This window comes from Xenopus laevis, chromosome 5L (genome assembly GCF_017654675.1).
Source record: "Xenopus laevis strain J_2021 chromosome 5L, Xenopus_laevis_v10.1, whole genome shotgun sequence".
In the NCBI taxonomy this organism is placed as follows: Eukaryota; Metazoa; Chordata; class Amphibia; order Anura; family Pipidae; genus Xenopus; species Xenopus laevis.
In genome coordinates, this window is record NC_054379.1 from 68,178,535 (window position 1) to 68,203,017 (window position 24,483).

A 24,483-nucleotide genomic window follows, 5' to 3' on the forward strand; every position below is an offset into this window, starting at 1 on the left:
AAGGTTTTAAACTATTTATCTGCTCCTATTTTAAGCTACAACGGAGGAAAGGAATTGCTGTTGGAAGTCAACAATTGATGGGCCTAACTATATCTTAAACGTCTGTGAGTACCCAATCGTTAACCACAGTTGGTGATTTGGACTACAGGTTGTGAGAGTCACATGTATTTGCTTTGTCATTTAACTCTGTGTATATGAGAGTTTGGAAAGTGGGCTTACTGTATCTAAAATGAGGTTAAATATACTACACTATATATTATTATCGGTGTACTGCTTAATCCTCTGATTGAATTAATCTGATATACAGATGAAGTAACTTTTGTTTGTGTTTAACACAAGAACATCTAAACACATTTAACCCACTTATCCCATTTAACACAGAAAATTGTGTGTAAGGAAGCTGAGTGATTCACTGGCGGATGGAGTTCAGCAGCACAGTCTTATTGCAAACATCTGAATTCTCTGTAAAAAAAAATACTGTTTTTCTTATTCTATTATTGTATTATATGCGAAAAGTAGGAACTGGAGAGCCTTCCAATGTAGTCTGAATTTCTTTATTGAAGCACTACATGTTTTGGACCGCAAAGGTCCTTCCTTGGGTGCATGTTACAAATGTTTTAATTACAGTGACCTTTTTAAACCATGTTCACCTCCCATCAGCCCCAAGTGTTTCCTCAGCTCCATCTAGTGGACAGAGGACAGAATTCAAGAACACATCCCCATAGTGGCCTTAAGATCCCTATAAAACAGTACTCCACCTGTAACTCAGACTTGGTTGTCTGTGCTCTAAAATGTCCATGTGGAATATTGTATGTGGGGCAAACATCCTGAAATGTGAAAGTAAGAATTGGGCAACACAAGAGATTAGTGGAGTGAAGAGCATTAGTGCTTATAAACCCACTGAAAAGAAAACCCACACCCCGGTAGGGAGGCACTTTCATGCAGCCAAACACAATGCCGTCAGTTTAAGGTGGATGGTTTTGGAACAGATTCAAAAGCCATCACAAGGTGGGGATAGGAAAAACATTTTATTAAGATGCAAAGCAAAATGGATAGACAGGTTAAATATGATAGAACCACGAAGTATGAATGAGGCTTGGAGCCTCAAATGTTTCTTATAAATGCTTTTTGTGAAATGTAAAAATGGTTTAGTTTAAATATGTAACTAATTGTATATTTATTACAGTATGTGATCTAAGTGTTGCATGTGAATTAAGTGTTAAGCAGCGTTAAAAACCTTAAGGCGTTGGTGTTTGCTGTGCATGCTGGGAGTGCTGGGTGCAAGGAGGGAGTAAGTGCAAATAACTGACTACTGTGTGTTCTGTGAGTTATCTGACTGAGACAAACAGCTTTTTATTTTCTCTCTTTGGGGTAAACTAGTTGATACATTAAGTGCATTTGTTTTCTTTTTGTGTTTTAGCTTTAGAGGTCTAAGGGGAACATTTTTTACTGCTGGTAGCACATAGCATTTTTTTTCTCCTTCCTCTCTTTCTTCTAATTAAGGGGGAGTGGTTAATCAGGTAAATTCTGAACAGGCTTTGTGTGCTCTGGTTGAAACCTTAAACTTGTGAAGGCAAAGCGAGTGTGGGAGCTGCTTAGCGAGTGTTGCATGTGATCTAAGTGTTAAGCAGCGTTAAAAACCTTAAGGCGTTTAAAACCAAAAAGGCGTTTAAAACCAAAAAGGCGTTTAAAACCAAAAAGGCGTTTAAAACCAAAAAGGCGTTTGTGAGGAATTACATATGGGAGACTGAAAGTACCCAGTGTAAATATGAGTGGGTTTGCTGGTATTACTCAGTGTGTGTTTTGTCACATGTATGTGGTGTTGGAGCAGCAGTTCTATGCAGTATTTACATGTGAGAGATGTCGGTGGGTTTTCATCTTGGAATCTGAGCTGCAGACTCTAAGGGGTGAACTTGCAGCAATGAGAGCATCGGCAAACGAGGGGAATGACAGGAGGCTCGCAGAGCAACCACTGGCAGGGGCTAGTGGAGTGGTGGGGAGGAGAAGGAGCAGTGGAGGCTAATGAGGGAGGAAGGTTTGTGACAGTCAAGAGGGGGTAGGGGGGGGGGGGGGGGTCCACAGTTTGTCCAAAACAGCAAATTCGCCGTTTTGGCTGAAGATGCTTTGGGAGGAAAACTCCAAACTGGCGTGTATGGAGCAGGCTGACTCTCGGAGCACCCGGGAGGCAGTGGCTCTAATACGGGTGGTGGGGGGAGTGCAAGGAAGGAAAGGCAGGTTCTAGTTATAGGGGATTCAATTATTAGAAAGGTGGATAGGGTAATCTGTCGCAAGGCCCCAACATGCCAAACAGTCTGCTGCTTGCCTGGTGCTAGGGTTTGGCATGTGGTGGAATGAGTGGACAGATTATTGGGAGGGGCTGGGGAAGACCCAGCGGTCTTGGTACACATAGGTACCAATGACAAAGTTAGAGGAGGTGGTGAAGTCCTCAAAAATGATTTTAAAAAACTAGGTGCAAAGCTGAGGGCGAGGACTTCCAAGGTAATTTTCTCAGAGTTATTACCTGAGCCACGAGCAACGCTAAGGAGACAGCGGGAGCGTAGGGAGACCCTTAATGGGATTGCACTAGGCAAATCCATTATGGAAAAGGACCTTGGAGTCCTTGTAGATGATAAACTTGGCTGTAGCAAGCAATGCCAGTCGGCAGCATCAAGGGCAAATAAGGTCTTGAGCTGTATTAAAAGGGGCATAGAGTCAAGGGAGGAGGGGGTCATTCTTCCACTGTATAGAGCACTTGTAAGGCCCCATCTAGAATATACCGTACAGTTTTGGTCTCCATCACTCAAATAGGACATTATTGTATTAGAGAGGGTACAGAGAAGGGCAACTAAGCTGGTAAAAGGTATTGAAAATCTTAGCTTTGAGGAAAGACTGGCCAAATTGGGGATGTTCACGCTGGAGAAGAGGCGCTTAAGGGGTGATATTATGACTATGTATAAATATATAAGGGGATCATATAATAATCTCTCTAATGCTTTATTTACCAGTAGGACTTTCCAGCTGACACAAGGTCACCCATTCCGATTAGAAGAAAAGAGGTTCCGCCTAAATATTCGGAAGGGTTTTTTTTACAGTGAGAGCTGTGAAGATGTGGAATTCTCTCCCTGAATCAGTTGTACAGGCTGATACATTAGATAGCTTTAAGAAGGGGTTGGATAGCTTTTTCGCAAGTAAGGGAATACAGGGTTATTGGAAATAGCTCATGGTCCAAGTTGATCCAGGGACTAGTCCGATTGCTATTTTGGAGTCTGGAAGGAATTTTTCCCCCTCTAAGGCAAATTGGAGAGGCTTCAGATGGGTTTTTTTTTGCCTTCCTCTGGATCAACTGGCAGATAGGTAGTTTAAAAAAAAAAAAAAAAAAAGGTTGAACTCGATGGACATGTGTCTTTTTTCAACCTTACTTACTATGTTACTATGTTACTATGTATGAAAATGAAAACTAAACATTCAATATAAGGACATAAGAGAATTGAAAAACATGAACACACAAAACCAAGTAAATTTATACTATCTGAAACATGTAAAGACTAGAAGCTACAGTTTGCTGTATTTATTTGGATAGATTGTAGAATTGTGCAATAATATATGTGTAACAAAATTCTTGTATTCTGTCCTCTGTCCAATAGATGGAGCTGAGGAAACACTTGGGGCTGATGGGAGGTGAGCATGGTTTAAAAAGGTCACTGTAAAAACCTTGGAGCCTAACAATTATATACAAAGCTTATAACTGACTTTGAGAGTTTGTCAGACATTAGTGAGACATCATAATGTTGGGTTAGTTTGCAAGATAATTAGGGGCATATTTATCAAGGGTCGAATTTCGAATTGAAAAAATTTCGAAATTCAAATTCAAAAAGACCAACCGAAATTAAGTCAAAGTCTTTTTTGGGTCAAATAGGTCTGTTTTCTAAAAGGCAGAATTTGGATTGTTTGAATCGAAGGAATATCGCATTTTCCCAAAAAAAAGTTGATTTTTCAAAGTCCCCCAATTGACTCCAAATAGGTTCTAGGAGGACCCCCGTAGGCTAAAACAGCAATTTGCCAGGTTTTAGCTTTGTTCTTATTGGTTCAGTAAAGTGACTGCCAGTATTGTTTCACAGAATGGATATTTTATCTGTTTTGTAAAACTGAGTTTTTATTTTGTTGAGAGAATGAATTCTGTACTATAAAATATTACTTTTTGTCACAATCATCTAATTTGTCATTAAAATCTAGCTTGGCATGCACTAGTTAGTTACACCATTCTATATTCTGTTCAAGTTTGTTTTACATAAGGTAGGTAACTTTACATATAACATGCATCTGTTACATGGATGTTTCTGAGACAAATTAATAGACAGAAGTCTTTTGTATACATTTTTATCTGTTTATATGGTCACAAATACTTATGTACTATGAGAGACATTCATTCTCTGTACTAGGGATAGTTTTGTATACAGAATGAACTTGGGACAAATGGCACCCCATAGTTGCAACATGCAAACACATTTGTTTATGAGTAGACTCCAAACAGACATCCCCATGACACAGACGCATATTCATTTAGCAATCACAATACAATGCAAGCAGGTACAGAGAAAAATAGCAGAGCAGATGCAGAAAGCCCAGTCAAGGATCAGCTTATTTAGCAGCCGAACACAGAGAACCCTGCAAGCTGGAAGAGGCGTTCTAAGCAGGTGAAAGCTGGAACTGCTTGCTGGCTGCAGAGAAACACACAATGCACACTCAGCCAACAAACAGAGTGCATTGCCAAGGTGAAATATAAAGGCTAAGGGGCCTATTTATTAAACCTCAAATTTTTCTGACCGAGTTTTTAAGGAGAAAAATATGAATTTTCAGGGAGAAAAAAACTTACATTTTTCGAGATTTATTATGATGCAAAGCTGCTAAAAATCAGAATCTGAAAATTCTCCAGCTAAAACCTGTCAAAGTAATGTAGAAGTCAATGGCAGATGTCTCTTTTATAGTAGGAAGATGTTTCTTACATTCATGATCTTCGTGGGATTCAGATATTTTGATGCTGGTTTTTGAAAATCCTAAAAATGTGTAGTTTTCGGGTGACAATTTAAAATAGTTGCACAATTCGAATTGTCGCACGATTTTGTTGCGACATTTCCCCCACTTTTTTCCTGCACAGTTTTCATTCTGATTTGTCTTGTAAATTAAGCAAAATTGTTGAAGGTATTTAGGTACAATTTTTATTTTTAAAATAATGAGAAAAATTTGAGTATTAATAAATACACCCCTTATTGTATAAGGAGAACTGTTCTGTTTCTGGCTGCCCTTCCATGTCCCTGGCATTTTTTAACTCGGAACTATTTTCTTTATATATTACTTATTTTTTCTTATTGTTCCACAAACACTTGCCTACCCTGCTTCCTTTGTTGTTCATGTGTCTAAATGTTTACCTATTTAATGAATGGGCTTCTATGATTTGTTGATAAATGAGAGACTTTTTTACTACATATATACATTAGCATAATAAGGTCAATGGCAAATAAGGAGACTTGTTGCCCATGGAAAGTATGCACTACTTGTGACAAAATACCTTTCCCTTAACTAACATGGGCATCACTGCATGCAACACAAATTACATGCGGCAATCTGTCAAGACAGTGAAATAGAGCATTTTCCAGTGATAATTCCAGATCAATGTCACCATTGAAATTTTGCACTTAGCTATGAATTTTCTACAAAATAACAGCACTGCTTTTTGTGAACCTAAAATTTACCTTTGATAACTACGATAAAGTATCATTTGTCAATGCTTTGTCCATTTATACTGTATCATCCTCCTGGAAACAAAGGGTAGTCCCCTTTGGTTTAATAATCTACACAAAAGCATTCAGGTACTGTAGTTGTCAGTTTCTGACCCAAGTGTTCAGAATCTAGTTACTATTCTATAAAACTTGCAATTGAAAAAATGGATTATTATAAAACTGAAGTAAATGCTTATTTTACCTTGTGTTATTGGTTCATCTTCCTTTTCCTCTTTCTTTAGTAACATATCTGCAAAATATATATATATATATATACTGTATATGCCAATTATTGATGTTTCTTTTGGGGAATTAATGTCATTCTTAATTCAATTTATTTTTTACTTTACATGTGAATAAATATATCTATATTTAAGTATTGTTAAAAGCAAAAAAAAACTATCTATCTATCTATCTATCATCTATCTATCTATCTATCTATCTATCTATCTATCTATCTATCTATCTATCTATCTATCTATCTATCTATCTATCTATATATCTATCTATCACAGTGAGCAAGAAGAGGTTGTTATTCCCATATACTTTCCTGTACCAGAATGTGATGCAATATGATCATCTCAACTCTGTGTAATGAAAACTAATCAAAAGTTTAAGCTCCCAGTTCATGTTTTAAAAAAGTGGCAACCAAAGAGTTTGTTTTAAAACAAGAATAATAATAATAACATAGCATAGTGGTTCACTTTCAATGAGCCCTTTTCTAACATTAATGTCAGTACTTACCTCTTTTGGTCCACTCTACAGAGACATCTGGTCTTGAAGCAAACCCTATATTCATAATATAAGTATTTATTAAGATGTATCACACAATATACTATATATAGATATAAATAAATAAATAAATATATATATATATATAAAAACCAGCACTCTTGATAAAGATAATAAATGTGCCTGGGTGCAAAATCAACAAATTATCTCCATTCACTGCAAAGGATCCACACTCACAGGTCTTACAATTATAAAAAATATTATTAGATATTAAATATTATTAAATATATTGGTATAAAAAGGACTAATGTTTCAGACTGCCAAACTGTTCATGATACTGCCTTAAATCCACTCACTGATGAGAAACAACAGCTACAACTATTTCACATGATCAGCATCTCAGCCATCATCAATTAAACATATCACTATTAACACATTCATTCACTGAGAAAGTATCTCACCAATTTTTATTGGCTATTAAAACATAATTATCCATAAATTCTGCAGCTACAACATAAGAGGGAGGGGTGGTAAATGTGTTGAAATGGCCGCAAAGGGGTCTATAGGTTCACTCACTGAACACTGGGGTTAGTTAAGAGACAGACATGGGGGAATCTTTCAAGTGACTTTACATCATGATTGAAGGAAAGGGGAATTACATTTGAACTGAAATGTGTGGTTTATAATTGTAAGGGCATTCTAAGGAATGTAATGCATCAGTGTTTGCAGATGACATTAATCTATATAACCCAATTAATGCCATCCCGGATGCACCATCCTTACAACAGAATCTTAACCAACCGGCAGCTAAAGTAAAGGTGGCCATGCACGGGCCGATAAAAGCTTCCGACACACCGAGTCGGCATCTTATTGGCACGTGTATGCGGGCCCCCTGGCGGGCTTCCCTGATTGAGATCTGTCCGAAAGTCGGCCAGATCTCGATCGGATGGGACTAAAAATCCCGTCAGATCGCGGCCGCATCTGTTCGTTGATGCGCTTCCACGATCCGACTGCCCGTTCCCGCCCTAGGGCCCACGATCGGATCAGCCCGATATTGCCCACCTCAAGGTGGGCATATCGGAGAGAGATCCGCTCGTTTGGGAACATCGCCAAACGAGCGGATCTCTCCGTGAATGGCCACCTTTAGTGGCAGATGATATTCAGTGTTGATAAATGTAAGGCAATATACCTAGCATGTAAAGATTGCCTATGATTAAGTGCTTGGTAAGCACTTTTCATTTTGGCAAGAATAATAATTAACATCCAACTACCTATTTTTCCCCAATATGGATTCTCTGTGCACAAATATGCTTACTTATGTATTTTCGATTGCCTCTGGTGGTTGGTCCATGAATAAAATACAATGGGGGAAATGTAATACAATTCGCACCCCCAAGTGATTACATATACTTACCTCACACCCAGAAAAAAGCACCGGTCCAGCGAGCACCACAAAGTCAATCGCTCCTTATGCTCACTGGAAGAACCCCTGGACTGGTGCAGTTTTCTCCTGATAGGAGCACTCGGTGTGTGACGTTAGTATATACAATCACTTCTTATGTCTACACTGTACATTGGCCAACAATAAACTACTGTTACGCATCTAATACAACATGGGAAATCTTTTTTTTCTCAAAGTGAATTGTTTTCAGGGGTGCACTATTATAATTTACAATGTTAAATTCAGTCAGCTCCATTTTATCAAGACTTTCAGATTTTGCATATCTCAGCATATCTCATGAACATTTTCCACTATTAAAAAGATTTATTGCTTACTCCTTTTCATTGCACATCATTAAAGTTTTATGTGCGTAAAGACTTTTACGTTAAAAAACAGAAAGTATTTTACTTACTACTATGAGTATCTGACATAATTATGATCAATCGAGGCATGATACCAAAATCTGCAGATACACCTAAAATGAAAAAAAAAAAATACTTCAACAGTATAAGTGGTGATGCATGTTCTTAACACAAGGCAGAATGCATAAGGTTTTACAAATTCCACAAAATATTGATACTTTTAGTTGTCTGCATCAAAACACATGGAAACAAGACACTTGCGGGGGAATGTAATAAAAATCGCTAACGGAAAAACTATTCGCAATGCGAAAAGTTATGCCTTTGCGCGAACAAATTTTGCTTTGTGCGAATTTAATATAGCTTTTACGAGCCCGGAAACTGTTTAGCGACCACTTCCGACAGTGAAAGACCATTTGCGTATTTTATAGTTTGCGCCAATGCCCAGTCAATGTAATAAAACTTCTTACTGAAAAAGTCGTTATGTTTGCTCCAAAAGATTACGAAACCTTCAAGCACTTCTTATGAGTGCGCAATTAAAATTCGCAATGCGCAATTAAAATTCGCAATGCAATAACAGTTTAAGGAACAATATTACATTGCGAGATGTGGATTTTTAGTCTTATTGGTGTGAATTGTTTTGCTCTTTGCGACTTTTATTACATTCCCCTGTTAGGGGGTTATTTATCAGTGGTCGAATTTTAGAGTTTTTTATACCTAGAATGAACTCAAATGAAATCACAACTGGAATGGTTTCTTATTTAAGAATCAGCAAGTTTGAGTGAAACCTGAAAACTCAAATTAATAGATTTTTTTGGCATCTGCCATTTACTCCTACATGACCTCGACAGGTTTTAGATGGTGTATTTTTGGATTTGAGCTATTTCCAGGGTTGGGATATAATGAATCTCAAAAAATTCAAGTTTTTTTTAAACCCAAAATTTAGATTTTTGACCCAAAAAAACCCTTGAAAACTTTAGTTTTCATGGAAAACACAACTCAACCCTTAATAAATAACCCCCTAAATGTGACACAATAGACTTTTACTATAAATAGAAAATTGCTTATTTTGCAATACAGTTTAAAAAAAAAAAAGCAAAACAAAATCCTGAATGTATCTTTTAGAGGAGTCAAAGTATCAAATTTAAATGTAAGATTCGCATTAGTAGAAAAAATAAAACAATTAATCATTCATCATTTATGCTTCCTTCTTTATTTATATTTTATATTACTTCACAACTTGCAAAAATAATACTAAAGTAAAAATATATTTAAAATATATTTATGTAAAATATTTATCTTGTAAAGAAAATAAATATAAAACTTCAGAAATGATTTTCCAAAAACCAAATGTTGTCCTCAAAAATAACCTTGAAGTGTACATATTATCTCCAGAGAACACCTTGAAGAACTGTCATTTCTGCCAAATGTTAGTACAGTTTGATTCAGACAGGATTCTAAAGGTTATTATCACTTACCAAACTCTCAATTTACATAAAACTGAACAAGATGTTGTGTATATGATGTGTATAATACACATATCTGGTTATCATTCAGTCAATTTTTTTATCTAGCAAATTAAACTTGGCATTACCTTGTGTAACCCTAACTGTAGGTAAGGGTTTTTCTTTTTTACAATCTGCCAGCTGACGGGTTCATGATTTCAATTTGTCACCAGATTTCCTAGGTGTCTATATCTCCTGTTTGATGTTTTTTTACAGCAAATATTGACACTAGTGAAGTCAAATGGTGTTTTTTTTCTCATGCATTTGTTTTCATCCCAAATACATTGGAGTGATTTTTTATGCCAAGTGCATTAAAGTCAATGGTTGTTTTTCCTTGAGGTTTTTCACTCCAAATGTGTTGAAGTCAAGTAGATGTTTTTATTGCATTTGTTTTCACCCCAGATGCACATCCATAGGACACCACAGTAATTACTCAGTGAGAGTTTCTGTTGTATACTTTATAGTTATGCAGTGAAGAAAGTCTATAGGGCTCATTGACCATTGTCATAGGTGTAAGTGTAAGAGCTCTGAGTGTCATTGGACTTCCATCTTGGGCAATGCCCTGGTGTATGCACTTTGGGCCAGGCCCTGTATAAGTAAATCCTTATGTGACTGTATAACAGTCTTCAAACTTTCATAATGTATTACATTTGAACCACCATTTTACTTTTTTCAGGGGACCAGAAAAAAAGTAAAAGCTGGGAAAATGTAAAATCATGCATAGAATTATGCATAATATATAGATGGTGCCACAAAAAAATGATGTAAAATGAGGGAAAACTTAAAATTAGAGGATGTAAAATTGAGGTTTCACTTTGCAGAGACCATGACATTTGTTTCTTTGTGAAATTTATTACATTTGCCCTTAAAAATTCAAGATTTATTAAGTATAAAAACCATAAAAACTCCAACATACTTTCATACAAAACTTCAACAAGTAAAAGCAAGCAAGGTCTGATAGTAGTCAACTGGAGGTGCGCTGATCCTATTGTTACTTTTTTTTTAACCATTCAAACTTTAGAGGTTTTCAGATTTTTTAACTTGTAATTGTCTGAAAAACTTGAATTTGTAGAGGTTTTAGAGATATTCTTATTTTTTTCTGATTATTCAGCACCTTTTTATGTTTGTACTTTTTATATTTGGATCTTTTATTAACTTTCATGGCATTCATTGTTTTAGAGAAATAGGTTTTAAAAGAGAAGGAACGTTATGGAGGCATTTTAGTGCCATTAGCTGCTATAGTGAAAGCTAGAATGTTATATTTATTCTGTAGAATGTTTTACCATAAAAAGCTCTAGAAGCTCTCTGTTTGTTTAGGATAGCAGCTGCAGTATTAGTTTGGTTTGAAATCACTTCCTGCCTCTCCCTGCTCATGTGTAGCTCTGGGCTCAGATTACAGCAGAGAAGGGGTGGGGGGGGAGATTTCCTTCTCCTTTAAACATGGTTTCTAATAACACTAAAATCAGACCTGTAATAATAGCCTGTAAAATTGTATCAGGAAATGGGTTATACAATATTATGATATGGCATTTTAATAAGATTGGTGTTACAGAAATACTAAGCTTCAGGGGATCTGGCAGTGAAATGTTTCTTTACTGCTCTTTATTTACTGTTCTATTTAATTATCTAAATCATCTTAAAACACTCTCCCTGAGTTATACAAATCTTTACAAGGTTCTTTTGGGAATTGGTGCAGTTCATGTGTATTTTAATGGTTTTTGAAGTATACCAGTGCTTTGCAAGTTATTTACTGTAACTGATTTGACAATGAAATGAAAGAAGCTATGCATAGTCAGCATGAAGGGCCAATATGTACCATGGCTTTCTCTCATATATGATTACGAATCCAGCTAAATTTGGCCATTAACCCGCAGACACCACTTGATCCCCACCTGTGCATGTTGCCTCGGGGCTGGGTATTCTGACTCCAATTGCTGTGATGATGGCTGATTTCCCCATGAGACCTCCCTGCACGGCCTGTATGGAGCTGGTAACAACCAATGAGGGCAATCTTTGCCATATAGCTGAACTCACCAGACACTTGGAATCCACAAAGCTGCTTAATTTGGGGTGGATGGACAAATATAGGAGTGGATGTACAAATGCTGCAGGTCAAAAATAACATTTATTTTCCTAACCTCAGAGTAGCTCCTCACTTATGGAAGGCAAGAACACAAAGGATGATGGGAGGAACTGACATCACACATGAGGAAAGGGAATAGGAGAGTTTTACAAAAAGGGAAATAGACAGCCTGCCATTTAGCGTTGGTCACTAGGGGACAGATTTATCAAGGGTCGAAGTCAGAATTCTGATTTTAAAAAAAATTGAATTTCAAGATATATTTTGTGTACTACGACCAGGGAATAGTCCGAATTTGAAAAAAAATTAAAAATTCAAATATCTAAATTTACATGGTAACATAGTAACATAGTAAGTTAGGTTGAAAAAAGACACATGTCCATCAAGTTCAACCTTTTAACTATTTTTAACCTGCCTAACTGCCAGTTGATCCAGAGGAAGGCAAAAAAAAACCATCTAAAGCCTCTCCAATTTGCCTCAGAGGGGGAAAAAAATTCCTTCCTGACTCCAAAATGGCAATCGCCCTAGTCCCTGGATAAACTTGTACTATGAGCTATCTTCCATAACACTGTATTCCCTTACTTTCTAAAAAGCCATCCAATCCCTTCTATCTATCTAATGTATAAACCAGTACAACTGGTTCAGGGAAAGAATTCTAGTTACATTCTCACTGTAAAAACCCCTTCCGAATATTTAGGCAGAACCTCTTTTCTTCTAATCGGAATGGATGACCTTGTGTCAGCTGGAAGACCTTCTGGTAAATAAAGCATTAGAGAGATTATTATATGATCCCCTTAAAAATTTATACATAGTTATCATATCACCCCTTAAGCGCCTCTTCTCCAGCACGAACATCCCCAATTTGGCCAGTCTTTCCTCATAGCTAAGATTTCCCATACCTTTTACCAGCTTAGTTGCCCTGTACCCTCTGTACCCTCTCTAATACAATAATGTCCTGTTTGAGTGATGGAGACCAAAACTGTACAGCATATTCTAGACGGGGCCTTACCAGTGAATGACCTCCTCCTCCCGTGACTGTATGCCCCTTTTAATACAGCTCAAGACCTTATTTGCACTTGATGCTGCTGACTGGCATTGCTTGGAACAGCCAAGTTTATCATCTACAAGGACTCCAACGTCCTTTTCCATAATGGATTTGCCTAGTGAAGTCCCATTAAGGGTATAAGTGGCTTGGATATTTTTACATCCCAGGTGCGTGACTACATTTTTCAACATTGAATCTCATTTGCCACTTAGCTGCCCAGATTACCAGTTTGTCAAGATCCTGTTGCAAGGATGCCACATTCTGGATGAAATTAATTGGGCTGGATAGTTTTGTGTCATCTGCAAACACTGATACATTACTTACAATACCCTCCTTTAAGTCATAAATGAACAAGTTAAATAAAAGTGTACCCAATACCGAGCCCTGAGGGACCCCACTAAGAACCTTACTCCAAGCAGAGAATGTACCATTGACAACCACCCTTTGTACCCGACCATGTAGCTAGTTTCCTATCCATGTGCAAACGACTTTATTAAGCCCAACAGACGTTAGTGTAGAAAGCAGTCGTTTGTGAGGCACTGTATCAAACACTCATCAGATTTGCCTGACATGACCTATCCTTCATAAAGCAATGCTGATTGCTGCTCATAATGCCATTCATTAGGACACATTTTGAATGTGATCCCTTAAAGGAGAAGGAAAGCTCCAAGACAGTTCATTGCCAACATATTAGCCACAATAGAGCAAGCCAGAATGCTATATTTATTCTGCAGAATGCTTTACCATACCTGAGTAAACAGCTCTAGACACTGTCTCTATTTGTTTAGGATAGCAGCTGCCATATAACCTTGGTGTGACATCACTTCCTGCCTGAGTCTCTCCCTGCTAATTTACAGCTCTGAGCTCAGATTACGGCAGGGATGGGAGGAGGGAGGGGGAGAGGAGCAAACTGAGCATGCTCAAGCCCTGCCCTGGAGGTTTCAGCTGAAAACAGGAAGTCTGATACAGAAGCCCATGTGTACACAATATAAGGAAAGAAATGTGGTGTTTCTTTTGACAGAGGACTCAGAGCAGCATTACTCTGAGGTTTACTGGTGTATTTATATAGACCTTTCTGATAAAGCTTACTTCATTTTAGCCTTTCCTTCTCCTTCTCCTAACAAGCCTTCAAATATTTTGCCCACCACAAATTTACTGGCCTATACAGGGCTGATCCTATCAAATGTGGGGCCCAATTGGGAATATGTTGGCGGGGCCCCTAGACAAAGTGTTGCTGGCTACTGACACACCAAGTATTTAGGAAAATAAGAGCATACAGGCACAAAATAGAAAGGAAAGGGGCAGACAAGGTAAGAGAGTGAGAGGGATGAAATAGGGGCACATAATAGGGTCACACAGGGTAAGAGAGAGAGGGAGGAAATAGGAGAGTGGACTGGGCCAATTAGTTTGGGGCAGGCTGGGCCGATTCAGCTTGGGAGCAGGCTTGGTTGGATTGGGGGCAGGCCCTGTGCTGCCCTGTGGTGCGGGGCCCCCAGAGGTGCGGGGCCCTATTGGGCCCAATTGGTCCAATAGGCCTAAAGCCGGCCCTGGGCCTATAATTGCCAGGCTGAGTTCGTAATCCCTTTTTAAATACTGGAATGACATCATCTTTTCTCCAATCCATAGGTACCATACCAGATGAAAGCGAATCTTAGAAAATCAGAAATAGGGGCTGGTCTAAAACTGAACTAAGCTCTCTTAGAACCCAGGGGTGTATGCCATCAGGAGCCCTGGAGCCTTTTTTACTTTTATTTTTATTAAAGCTTTATGAATCTGAGTCAGCCACTGTCTAGATTGAGCTGAGCCAACAGTGCAGCTATGAAGTGAGCCTGGAACTCAGACTCCTCTATTGTATACACTGGGGAAAATAACTGATTTAGCACATTTGCCTTCTGTATCTGTTACATCCATACTGTTACCATTATTTAATGGAGCAACAGTCTCAACCTGCATCTTTTTACTATTATATATTTAATTTTTGGGGTTAGTCTTAGCCTCCTTCGAAATGCACTCTTCATTTACTTTCTTTTCCTTCTGGATGCTGTTTTACGACATTTATTATAGTGTTTATATTCACTAAATGCAGCTTCTGTCCCAACAGACTTGTAGTTTTTAAATGTATTTCTCTTCTTTCCTATTAACTTCTATATTAAGCCACATAGGGTGATTTTAGAGCTTCTACATTTACTCCTTAAGGGAATAAACTGAGAACAGTAATGATTTAATATCATTTTAAATGACAACCATTTCTGTTCTGTTTTTTAGCTGAAAACTTAATGCCCAAATCAATGTTCTGAAGGGCAGCCATCAAGGCACTAAAATTAGCTTTTCTGAAATTCATTGATTTTGTTGCCCCAGTGTATATTTGTTTTTTTCACAAGACATATAATTATATAACAGTATGGTCACTATTACCCAGGGGTTCAATGACTTGCCCATTTGCTATAAGTTCTGGGTCATTTGAGATCACTAGATCCAGAATCGCATTTTTCCTGGTTGGCTCCTCAACAACCTGTGCCATAAAATTGTCATGCAACAAGTTTATAAACTTGTTCCATTTAACTGATCTGCCAGTACCGTTGCTCCAGTCAATATCTGGGTAATTAAAATCCCCTATTATCATTACTTTAACCAAACTAGCAGCCTTTTCAATTTGCATCAGGAGCTCAGCCTCCTCCTCCTCACTTACATTAGGGGGTCTATAGCATACCCCTGGACTCATTTGCAATTGGTGAAGAATACCACCCATCATTTTCTAACATAACCTCCTTCTTTATATTAGCTTTTAAATCCTGCCTAACAAACAGACATTAGGGATGTAGCGAACGTCGGAAAAAAAGTTCGCGAACATATTCGCGAACTTGCGCAAAAATGCGAGCGGTTCGCGAACGGTTCGCGAACCCCATAGACTTCAATGGGAAGGCGAACTTTAACATCTAGAAAAGACATTTCTGGCCAGAAAAATGATTTTAAAGTTGTTTAAAGGGTGCAACGACCTGGACAGTGGCATGCCAGAGGGGGATCAAGGGCAAAAATGTATCTGAAAAATCTGCCTGTGTGTGCTTGGAAGAGATAGTGTAGGGGGAGAGCTGTTAGTGATTTCAGGGACAGATGATAGTAAGCTTGCTGGCTAGTAATCTGCTTGATACTGCTCTGTATTGGAGGGACAGAAGTCTGCAGGGATTTGAGGGACATTTTAGCTTAGGTAGCTTTGCTGGCTAGTAATCTACTGTTCTCTTTAAACAACTGCCATACGTTGACCTTGTAGGCATTGTTTGCCCAGTTTTTTTGGACGCAGCCACTGAAGCACAGTTTCCAGAAAAAATATGCCATATAAATGCTGAAAATAGTAATTTTTCGCCATACGTTGACCTTGTAGACATTGTTTGCCCAGTTTTTTTGGACGCAGCCACTGAAGCACAGTTGCCAGAAAAATTATGCCATATAAATGCTGAAAATATAAATTTTTTTGGTTGCAGCCACTGAAGCACAGAGGCCAGAAAAATTATGCCATATAAATGCAGAAAATATGCATTTTTTTGGTCGCAGCCACTGAAGCACAGTTGACAGAAAAATTATGCCATATAAATGCTGAAAATATAAATTTTTTTGGTTGCAGCCACTGAAGCACAGAGGCCAGAAAAATTATGCCATATAAATGCAGAAAATATGCATTTTTTTGGTCGCAGCCACTGAAGCACAGTTGACAGAAAAATTATGCCATATAAATGCTGAAAATATAAATTTTTTTGGTTGCAGCCACTGAAGCACAGAGGCCAGAAAAATTATGCCATATAAATGCAGAAAATATGCATTTTTTTGGTCGCAGCCACTGAAGCACAGTTGACAGAAAAATTATGCCATATAAATGCTGAAAATATAAATTTTTTTGGTTGCAGCCACTGAAGCACAGAGGCCAGAAAAATTATGCCATATAAATGCAGAAAATATGCATTTTTTTGGTCGCAGCCACTGAAGCACAGTTGACAGAAAAATTATGCCATATAAATGCAGAAAATATAAATTTTTTTGGTTGCAGCCACTGAAGCACAGAGGCCAGAAAAATTATGCCATATAAATGCAGAAAATATGCATTTTTTTGGTCGCAGCCACTGAAGCACAGAGGCCAGAAAAATTATGCCATATAAATGCAGAAAATATGCATTTTTTTGGACGCAGCCACTGAAGCACAGTTGCCAGAAAAAATATGCCATATAAATGCTGAAAATAGTAATTTTTTGCCATACGTTGACCTTGTAGACATTGTTTGCCCAGTTTTTTTGGTTGCAGCCACTGAAGCACAGAGGCCAGAAAAAATTAAACCAGTAGGGTTTGCACCCTAGTTTGTAACGGTGGCGGAGGGAGGAGGAGGACGCTAAAGGACAGCTGTGTGTGGAGTCATGAGGCTTGAAGAGAAGGACAGCTGCATAGAAGTCAGAACAAGTCTTCCGGCGTGCAGTAACCCTCCGAGATCCACCCCTCATTCATTTTAATAAAGGTCAGGTAATCGACACTTTTGTGACCTAGGCGAGTTCTCTTCTCAGTTACAATCCCTCCTGCTGCACTGAAGGTCCTTTCTGAGAGCACACTTGAGGCTGGGCAAGACAAGAGGTTCATGGCAAATTGTGACAGCTCTGGCCACAGATCAAGCCTGCGCAGTTAATGCCAGGTAGTCCGCTACCTGCCGGTCGAGGCGTTCTTTGAGGGTGGATCCAGAAGGGTTGTGGCGCTGCCTTGGACAGAAAAACATTTGCATGTCTGACGTTACAGACTGGCCAAAGGGCTTTGTCCTTGCAGGTGTGCTCGTGGCAGGATTACTGGCACCTCTGCCCCTGGAATGTTGATGAGTTCCTGAAGTGACATCACCCTTAAAAGCATTGTACAACATGTTTTGCAGGCTGGTTTGTAAATGCCGCATCTTTTCGGACTTGTGGTATGTTGGTAACATTTCTGACACTTTATGCTTGTACCGAGGGTCTAGTAGCGTTGCGACCCAGTACAGGTCCTTCTCCTTAAGCCTCTTGATACGGGGGTCCTTCAACAGGCATGACAGCATGAAAGACCCCATTCTCACAAGGTTGGATGCAGAGCTATCCATCTCCGCTTCCTCATTATCAAGGACTGCATCATCCACGGTCTCCTCCCCCCAGCCACGTACAAGACCAGGGGTCCCCAAAAGGTCACCACTAGCCCCCTGGGAAGCCTGCTCCTGTTGGTCCTCCTCCTCCTCCTCCACAAAGCCACCTTCCTCCTCTGACTCCACTTCTGGCACCTCTCCCTGCGTTGCAGCAGGTGCCTGGGTTCGTTCTGGTGATTCCGACCAGAAATCGTGCGCTTCCAGCTCCTCGTCACGCTGGTCTACAGCCTCATCTGTCACTCGTCGCACGGCACGCTCCAGGAAGAAAGCGAAGGGTATTAGGTCGCTGATGGTGCCTTCGGTGCGACTGACCATATTTGTCACCTCTTCAAAAGGTCGCATGAGCCTGCAGGCATCGCGCATAAGCACCCAGTAACGGGGGAAAAAAATCCCCAGCTGTGCAGATCCAGTCCTACCACCCAGTTCAAAAAGGTACTCGTTGACGGCCCTTTGTTGTTGCAGCAGACGTTCCAACATAAGGAGCGTTGAATTCCAGCGAGTCTGGCTGTCAGAAATCAAACGCCTGACTGGCATGTTGTAGCGCTGCTGAATGTCAGCAAGGCGTGCCATGGCTGTGTAGGAACGTCTGAAATGGGCCGACACCTTTCTGGACTGGGTGAGAACGTCCTGGAATCCTGGGTACTTGGAGACAAAACGTTGGACTATTAAATTTAACACATGTGCCATGCAGGGCACATGTGTTAAATTGCCTAGTCTCAACGCTGCCAACAGATTGCTTCCATTGTCACACACCACTTTTCCGATCTGCAGTTGGTGTGGGGTCAGCCACCGATCGGCCTGTGACTGCAGAGATGACAGGAGTACAGATCCGGTATGGTTTTTGCTTTCCAGGCACGTCATCCCCAAGACAGCATGACAACGGCGTACCTGGCACGTCGAATAGCCTAGGGGGAGCTGGGGGTGCACAGGTGTGGAGGAGGAGAAGGAGGACCCAGCAGCAGAGTAAGAAGAAGAAGAAGACGAGGTAGAGAGTGATGGAGGAGTAGAGGTGGTGGCAGAACCGCGTGCAATCCGTGGCGGTGACACCAACTCCACTGTTGTTGTTGAGCTACCCATTCCCTTCTTCCCAGCCATTACCAAGTTCACCCAGTGGGCAGTGTAGGTGACATACCTGCCCTGACCATGCTTGGAGGACCATGCGTCAGTAGTCATATGGACCTTTGGCCCAACACTAAGTGACAGAGATGCGGTAACTTGGCTCTGCACATGTTGGTACAGGTGTGGTATTCCCTTTTTAGAAAAAAAATTGCGGCTGGGTACCTTCCACTGCGGTGTCCCAATTGCTACAAATTTGCGGAAGGCCTCAGAGTCCACCAGCTGGTATGGTAAAAGCTGGCGGGCTAAGAGTGCAGACAAGCCAGCTGTCAGACGCCGGGCAAGGGGGTGACAGTCAGACATTGGCTTCTTACGCTCAAACATGGCCTTCACAGAAACTTGGCTGGTGGCAGATGACTGGGAATGGGAACAGGTGGTCAAGGTGGAAGGCGGAGTGGAGGGTGGTTCAGACGGGTCAAGGAGAGCAGAGGTAGAGCAGTAAGATGCTGGACCAGAAGGAGTGTGGCTTTTAGTTTGCCTGTTGCCTTTGAGGTGTTGCTCCCAAAGTGCTTTGTGCTTGCCGCTCATGTGCCTTCGCATAGAAGTTGTACCTATGTGGCTGTTGGGCTTACCAAGGCTCAGTTTCTGACTGCACTCATTGCAAATTACAATGCTTTTGTCAGAGGCACACACATTAAAAAAATCCCACACTGCTGACTTTTTGGAAGTGTGCGATCTGGCGGTAACAGTAGAAGTTGGCGGAGTTGGCGGTATTGGCGGCAATGGCGGGTGCGTTGGCCGGCTGAACACAGGTGCCGATACATGTTGTTGCCCTACTGATCCCTGCGGGCTGTCCTCCCTGCTTCTTCTAAGTCTTATTCTCCTACTGCCTCTCTGACTCTCCGTCTCTCCATCTGAACTACCCTCCTCTTGCTCTCTTCTACTAGGCACCCACAAAACATCAATCTCCTCATCATCATTCTCCTCAGATGCATCAATTTCTTCTGACACATCACAGAAGGAAGCAGCAGCGGGGACCTCCTCCTCATCACTCATTATGTCCATCTCTATCGTGTTCTCTGCCAGAATTAAATCTGGTGTAAGGTCCTCATCTCCTTCATCTTCTTCTGGCAATAATGGTTGTGCATTACTCAGTTCAAGAAACTCATGGGAAAATAACTCCTCTGACCCCAGTGAAGAAGGGGCACCGGTGGTGGAGGAAGTGTTACGTGGGGTGGCCATAGCAGTGGAGGATGAGGAGGATGTTGTGGTAAAGTTAGAAACGGTAGAGGATGGGGTGTGCTGTGTAAGCCAGTCAACTACCTCTTCAGCATTTTGGGAGTTCAGGGTCATTGGCTTTTTAAAACTGGGCAATTTGCTAGGGTCACAGGATTGCATAGCAGCACGGCCCCTAGCACGGCCTCTGCGTGGCGGCCTGCCTTTGCCTGGCATTATTTTTAAAAAAACAACAACAACAACAAAAACTCAGTTGGTTTTTCTGGAAACGATAATACACACAGCTAGATGGCGGGTTGAAGAAAACAGTGTGCAAATAATGCCTACAAGGTCAACGTATACACTACTACAGCGGTGGATACGGATTACGTAAAATATATGAATGCTGCTTGAAAAAAAGTAACTCAAGTGGTTTTTCTAGAGACGATAATATTATCAATATTTAGACAAAATGTGAACAAGCTCACACAGCTAGATGGCGGGTTGAAGAAAACAGTGTGCAAATAATGCCTACAAGGTCAACGTATACACTACTACAGCGGTGGATACGGATTACGTAAAATATATGAATGCTGCTTGAAAAAAAGTAACTCAAGTGGTTTTTCTAGAGACGATAATATTATCAATATTTAGACAAAATGTGAACAAGCTCACACAGCTAGATGGCGGGTTGAAGAAAACACTGTGCAAATAATGCCTACAAGGTCAACGTATACACTACTACAGCGGTGGATACGGATTACGTAAAATATATGAATGCTGCTTGAAAAAAAGTAACTCAAGTGGTTTTTCTAGAGACGATAATATTATCAATATTTAGACAAAATGTGAACAAGCTCACACAGCTAGATGGCGGGTTGAAGAAAACAGTGTGCAAATAATGCCTACAAGGTCAACGTATACACTACTACAGCGGTGGATACGGATTACGTAAAATATATGAATGCTGCTTGAAAAAAAGTCACTCCGGTGTTTTCTAGAGACGGTAATATTATGGATATTTAGACAGAATGTGAACAAGGTCACACAGCTAGATGGCGGGTTGAAGAAAACAGTGTGCAAATAATGCCTACAAGGTCAACGTATACACTACTACAGCGGTGGATACGGATTACGTAAAATATATTATGGCTGCTTGAAAAAAGTCACTCCGGTGTTTTTTCTGGAGACGGTAATATTATGGATATTTAGACAGAATGTGAACAAGGTCACACAGCTAGATGGCGGGTTGAAGAAAACAGTGTGCAAATAATGCCTACAAGGTCAACGTATACACTACTACAGCGGTGGATACGGATTACGTAAAATATATTATGGCTGCTTGAAAAAAGTCACTCCGGTGTTTTTTCTGGAGACGGTAATATTATGGATATTTAGACAGAATGTGAACAAGGTCACACAGCTAGATGGCGGGTTGAAGAAAACAGTGTGCAAATAATGCCTACAAGGTCAACGTATACACTACTACAGCGGTGGATACGGATTACGTAAAATATATTATGGCTGCTTGAAAAAAGTCACTCCGGTGTTTTTTCTGGAGACGGTAATATTATGGATATTTAGACAGAATGTGAACAAGGTCACACAGCTAGATGGCGGGTTGAAGAAAACAGTGTGCAAATAATGCCTACAAGGTCAACGTATACACTACTACAGCGGTGGATACGGATTACGTAAAATATATTATGGCTGCTTGAAAAAAGTCACTCCGGTGTTTTTTTCTGGAGACGGTAATATTATGGATATTTAGACAGAATGTGAACAAGGTCACACAGCTAGATGGCGGGTTGAAGAAAACAGTGTGCAAATAATGCCTACAAGGTCAACGTATACACTACTACAGCGGTGGATACGGATTACGTAAAATATATTATGGCTGCTTGAAAAAAGTCACTCCGGTGTTTTTCTGGAGACGGTAATATTATGGATATTTAGACAGAATGTGAACAAGGTCACACAGCTAGATGGCGGGTTGAAGAAAACAGTGTGCAAATAATGCCTACAAGGTCAACGTATACACTACTACAGCGGTGGATACGGATTACGTAAAATATATTATGGCTGCTTGAAAAAAGTCACTCCGGTGTTTTTTCTGGAGACGGTAATATTATGGATATTTAGACAGAATGTGAACAAGGTCACACAGCTAGATGGCGGGTTGAAGAAAACAGTGTGCAAATAATGCCTACAGGGCAAATAATGCCTAAAAGGTCAACTTATACACTACTACAGCGGTAGTAAAATAAAAAAAAGTAAAATAAAAAAAAATGAATATTAAAAAAAAAAATTAAAGTTGGTGCTGCTGAACTACTAGGAGCAGCAGATTAGCACACCAGTCCCACTCCCCAACACTGCTAGACTAATAGCACTGGGCTCTTATAGTAGTAGTAGTAGTAGTAGTAAAACAACAAAAAAATAAATAAAAGCAGTCCTTACCAGGACTACTGTTATTGCAGCAGTCAGCAGATGAGATCAGAAGCAGGACAGCTGCCCACTGCAGCTACATACAGAGCACTGCAGTAGAAGGTAGATTACTAGCCAGCAAAGCTACCTAAGCTTAAATGTCCCTCAAACCCCTGCAGACTTCTGTCCCTCCAATAACAGAGCAGTATCAAAACGATTACTAGCCAGCAAACTTTCAACTGTCCCTGAAATCACTAACAGGCAGCAGCTCTCTCCCTACACTATCTCTTCAGCACACACAGGCAGAGTGAAAAAACGCTGCAGGGCTTCGGTTTTTATAGGGAAGGGGAGTGGTCCAGGGGAGAGCTTCCTGATTGGCTGCCATGTACCTGCTGGTCTGGGGTGAGAGGGCAAAAAAAAGCGCCAACAATGGCGAACCTAAAATGGCGAACGTCGCGCGACGTTCGTGAACTTCCGGCGAGCGCGAACACCCGATGTTCGCGCGAACAAGTTCGCCGGCGAACAGTTCGCGACATCTCTAACAGACATACCCCTCCTCATTTTCTATTACCTCTGTTCCTCCAAAACAAAGTATAGCCACTGATATTAACTGCCCAGTCAAACAACTTATTCAGCCATGTTTCGGCCACACCAATCAGATCATATTTTCTCACCAGCACCTCAAACTCTCCCATTTTACCAGTCAGTATGGTACCATCTTAAACAAATGACATGTGGTCCTCCCACATGTCCTTTAACAGTACGCCCAACCAAATGTCCACCCCCATTTTTCCTTCCTTCCCTACTGTCTCTTGATTTTGACCAATTGACCATTCTCCATCTAAAACCTGCCAAATTGCTGTTTTAGCCCATGGGGGACCTCCTAGAACCTATTTGGAGTCAATTGAAAAATGTAACTTTTTTTTTAGAAAAAACTTTCAATCGAATTTGATTGAATACGATGTTACTTCGATTCTTACGATTCAAATTCGAATGGAAACGGCCTATTCACCAGAAAAATAAACTTTTTTCATCGAATTTCAATGTTTTTTTATTCGAAATTCGACCCTTGATAAATCGGGCCCAAGGTGACAGCGTAATAATGGGTAAGCATAAGCAATTATAATATACTTTTTAACATAACAAACAATTAACATTTGGGACAGCACACTGGGAGATGACGGAGGAATAAAGGAATAGCTTATTATTTCAATTATCTGCTCCTCTGCCCAGAAGTGCTGGACTCATTTGCAATTGGTGAAGAACACCAACCATCATAAGCAATTAAACATATACTTTTTAACATAACAAACAATTAACATTTGGGACAGCACACTGGGAGATGACGGAGGAATAAAGGAATAGCTTAACATTTCAATTATCTGCTCCTCTACCCAGAAGTGCTATGATCTATGTAATCTATGATTTGTTGCACTTTTATCCAAAGAGTGTAGATTCTAAGTTCTTGAAGGGCTAAAACTAGTTACTGTATGCATAAAAAAAGAAAGCAAGAGGGACACACTCTTTTAAGTTCATATAGCCCACTGTACATTTGATGTTCCAAATGTGTGAAAATCTATACTGAAATCCAGTTAGAAAAAATAAAAGGTAAGTTTTGCTGGCAATCACTATGAAAAAATAAAAAAACGCCAGCATTTTTTGGACTTAGAAGATATTCCAGTGAAAAATTATTATCTAAGTAACTGAAGATT

General features: G+C 40.0%; 1 protein-coding gene across 50 annotated transcripts in view; it reads right to left on the minus strand.

The window, feature by feature from the left end:
- trdn.L (triadin L homeolog) overlaps window positions 1-24,483 on the minus strand; it is a 374,840-nt gene that overhangs the window by 165,277 nt on the left and 185,080 nt on the right. For all 50 annotated transcript variants that reach the window (XM_041562894.1, XM_041562885.1, XM_041562883.1 and 47 more), the window contains 3 exons: window positions 8,363-8,425; window positions 6,522-6,566; window positions 5,980-6,027 (listed from right to left, as the gene is read on the minus strand). In XM_041562894.1, the coding sequence (XP_041418828.1) occupies window positions 5,980-6,027; window positions 6,522-6,566; window positions 8,363-8,425 (156 nt within the window). The remainder of the gene's footprint in view (window positions 1-5,979; window positions 6,028-6,521; window positions 6,567-8,362; window positions 8,426-24,483) is intronic.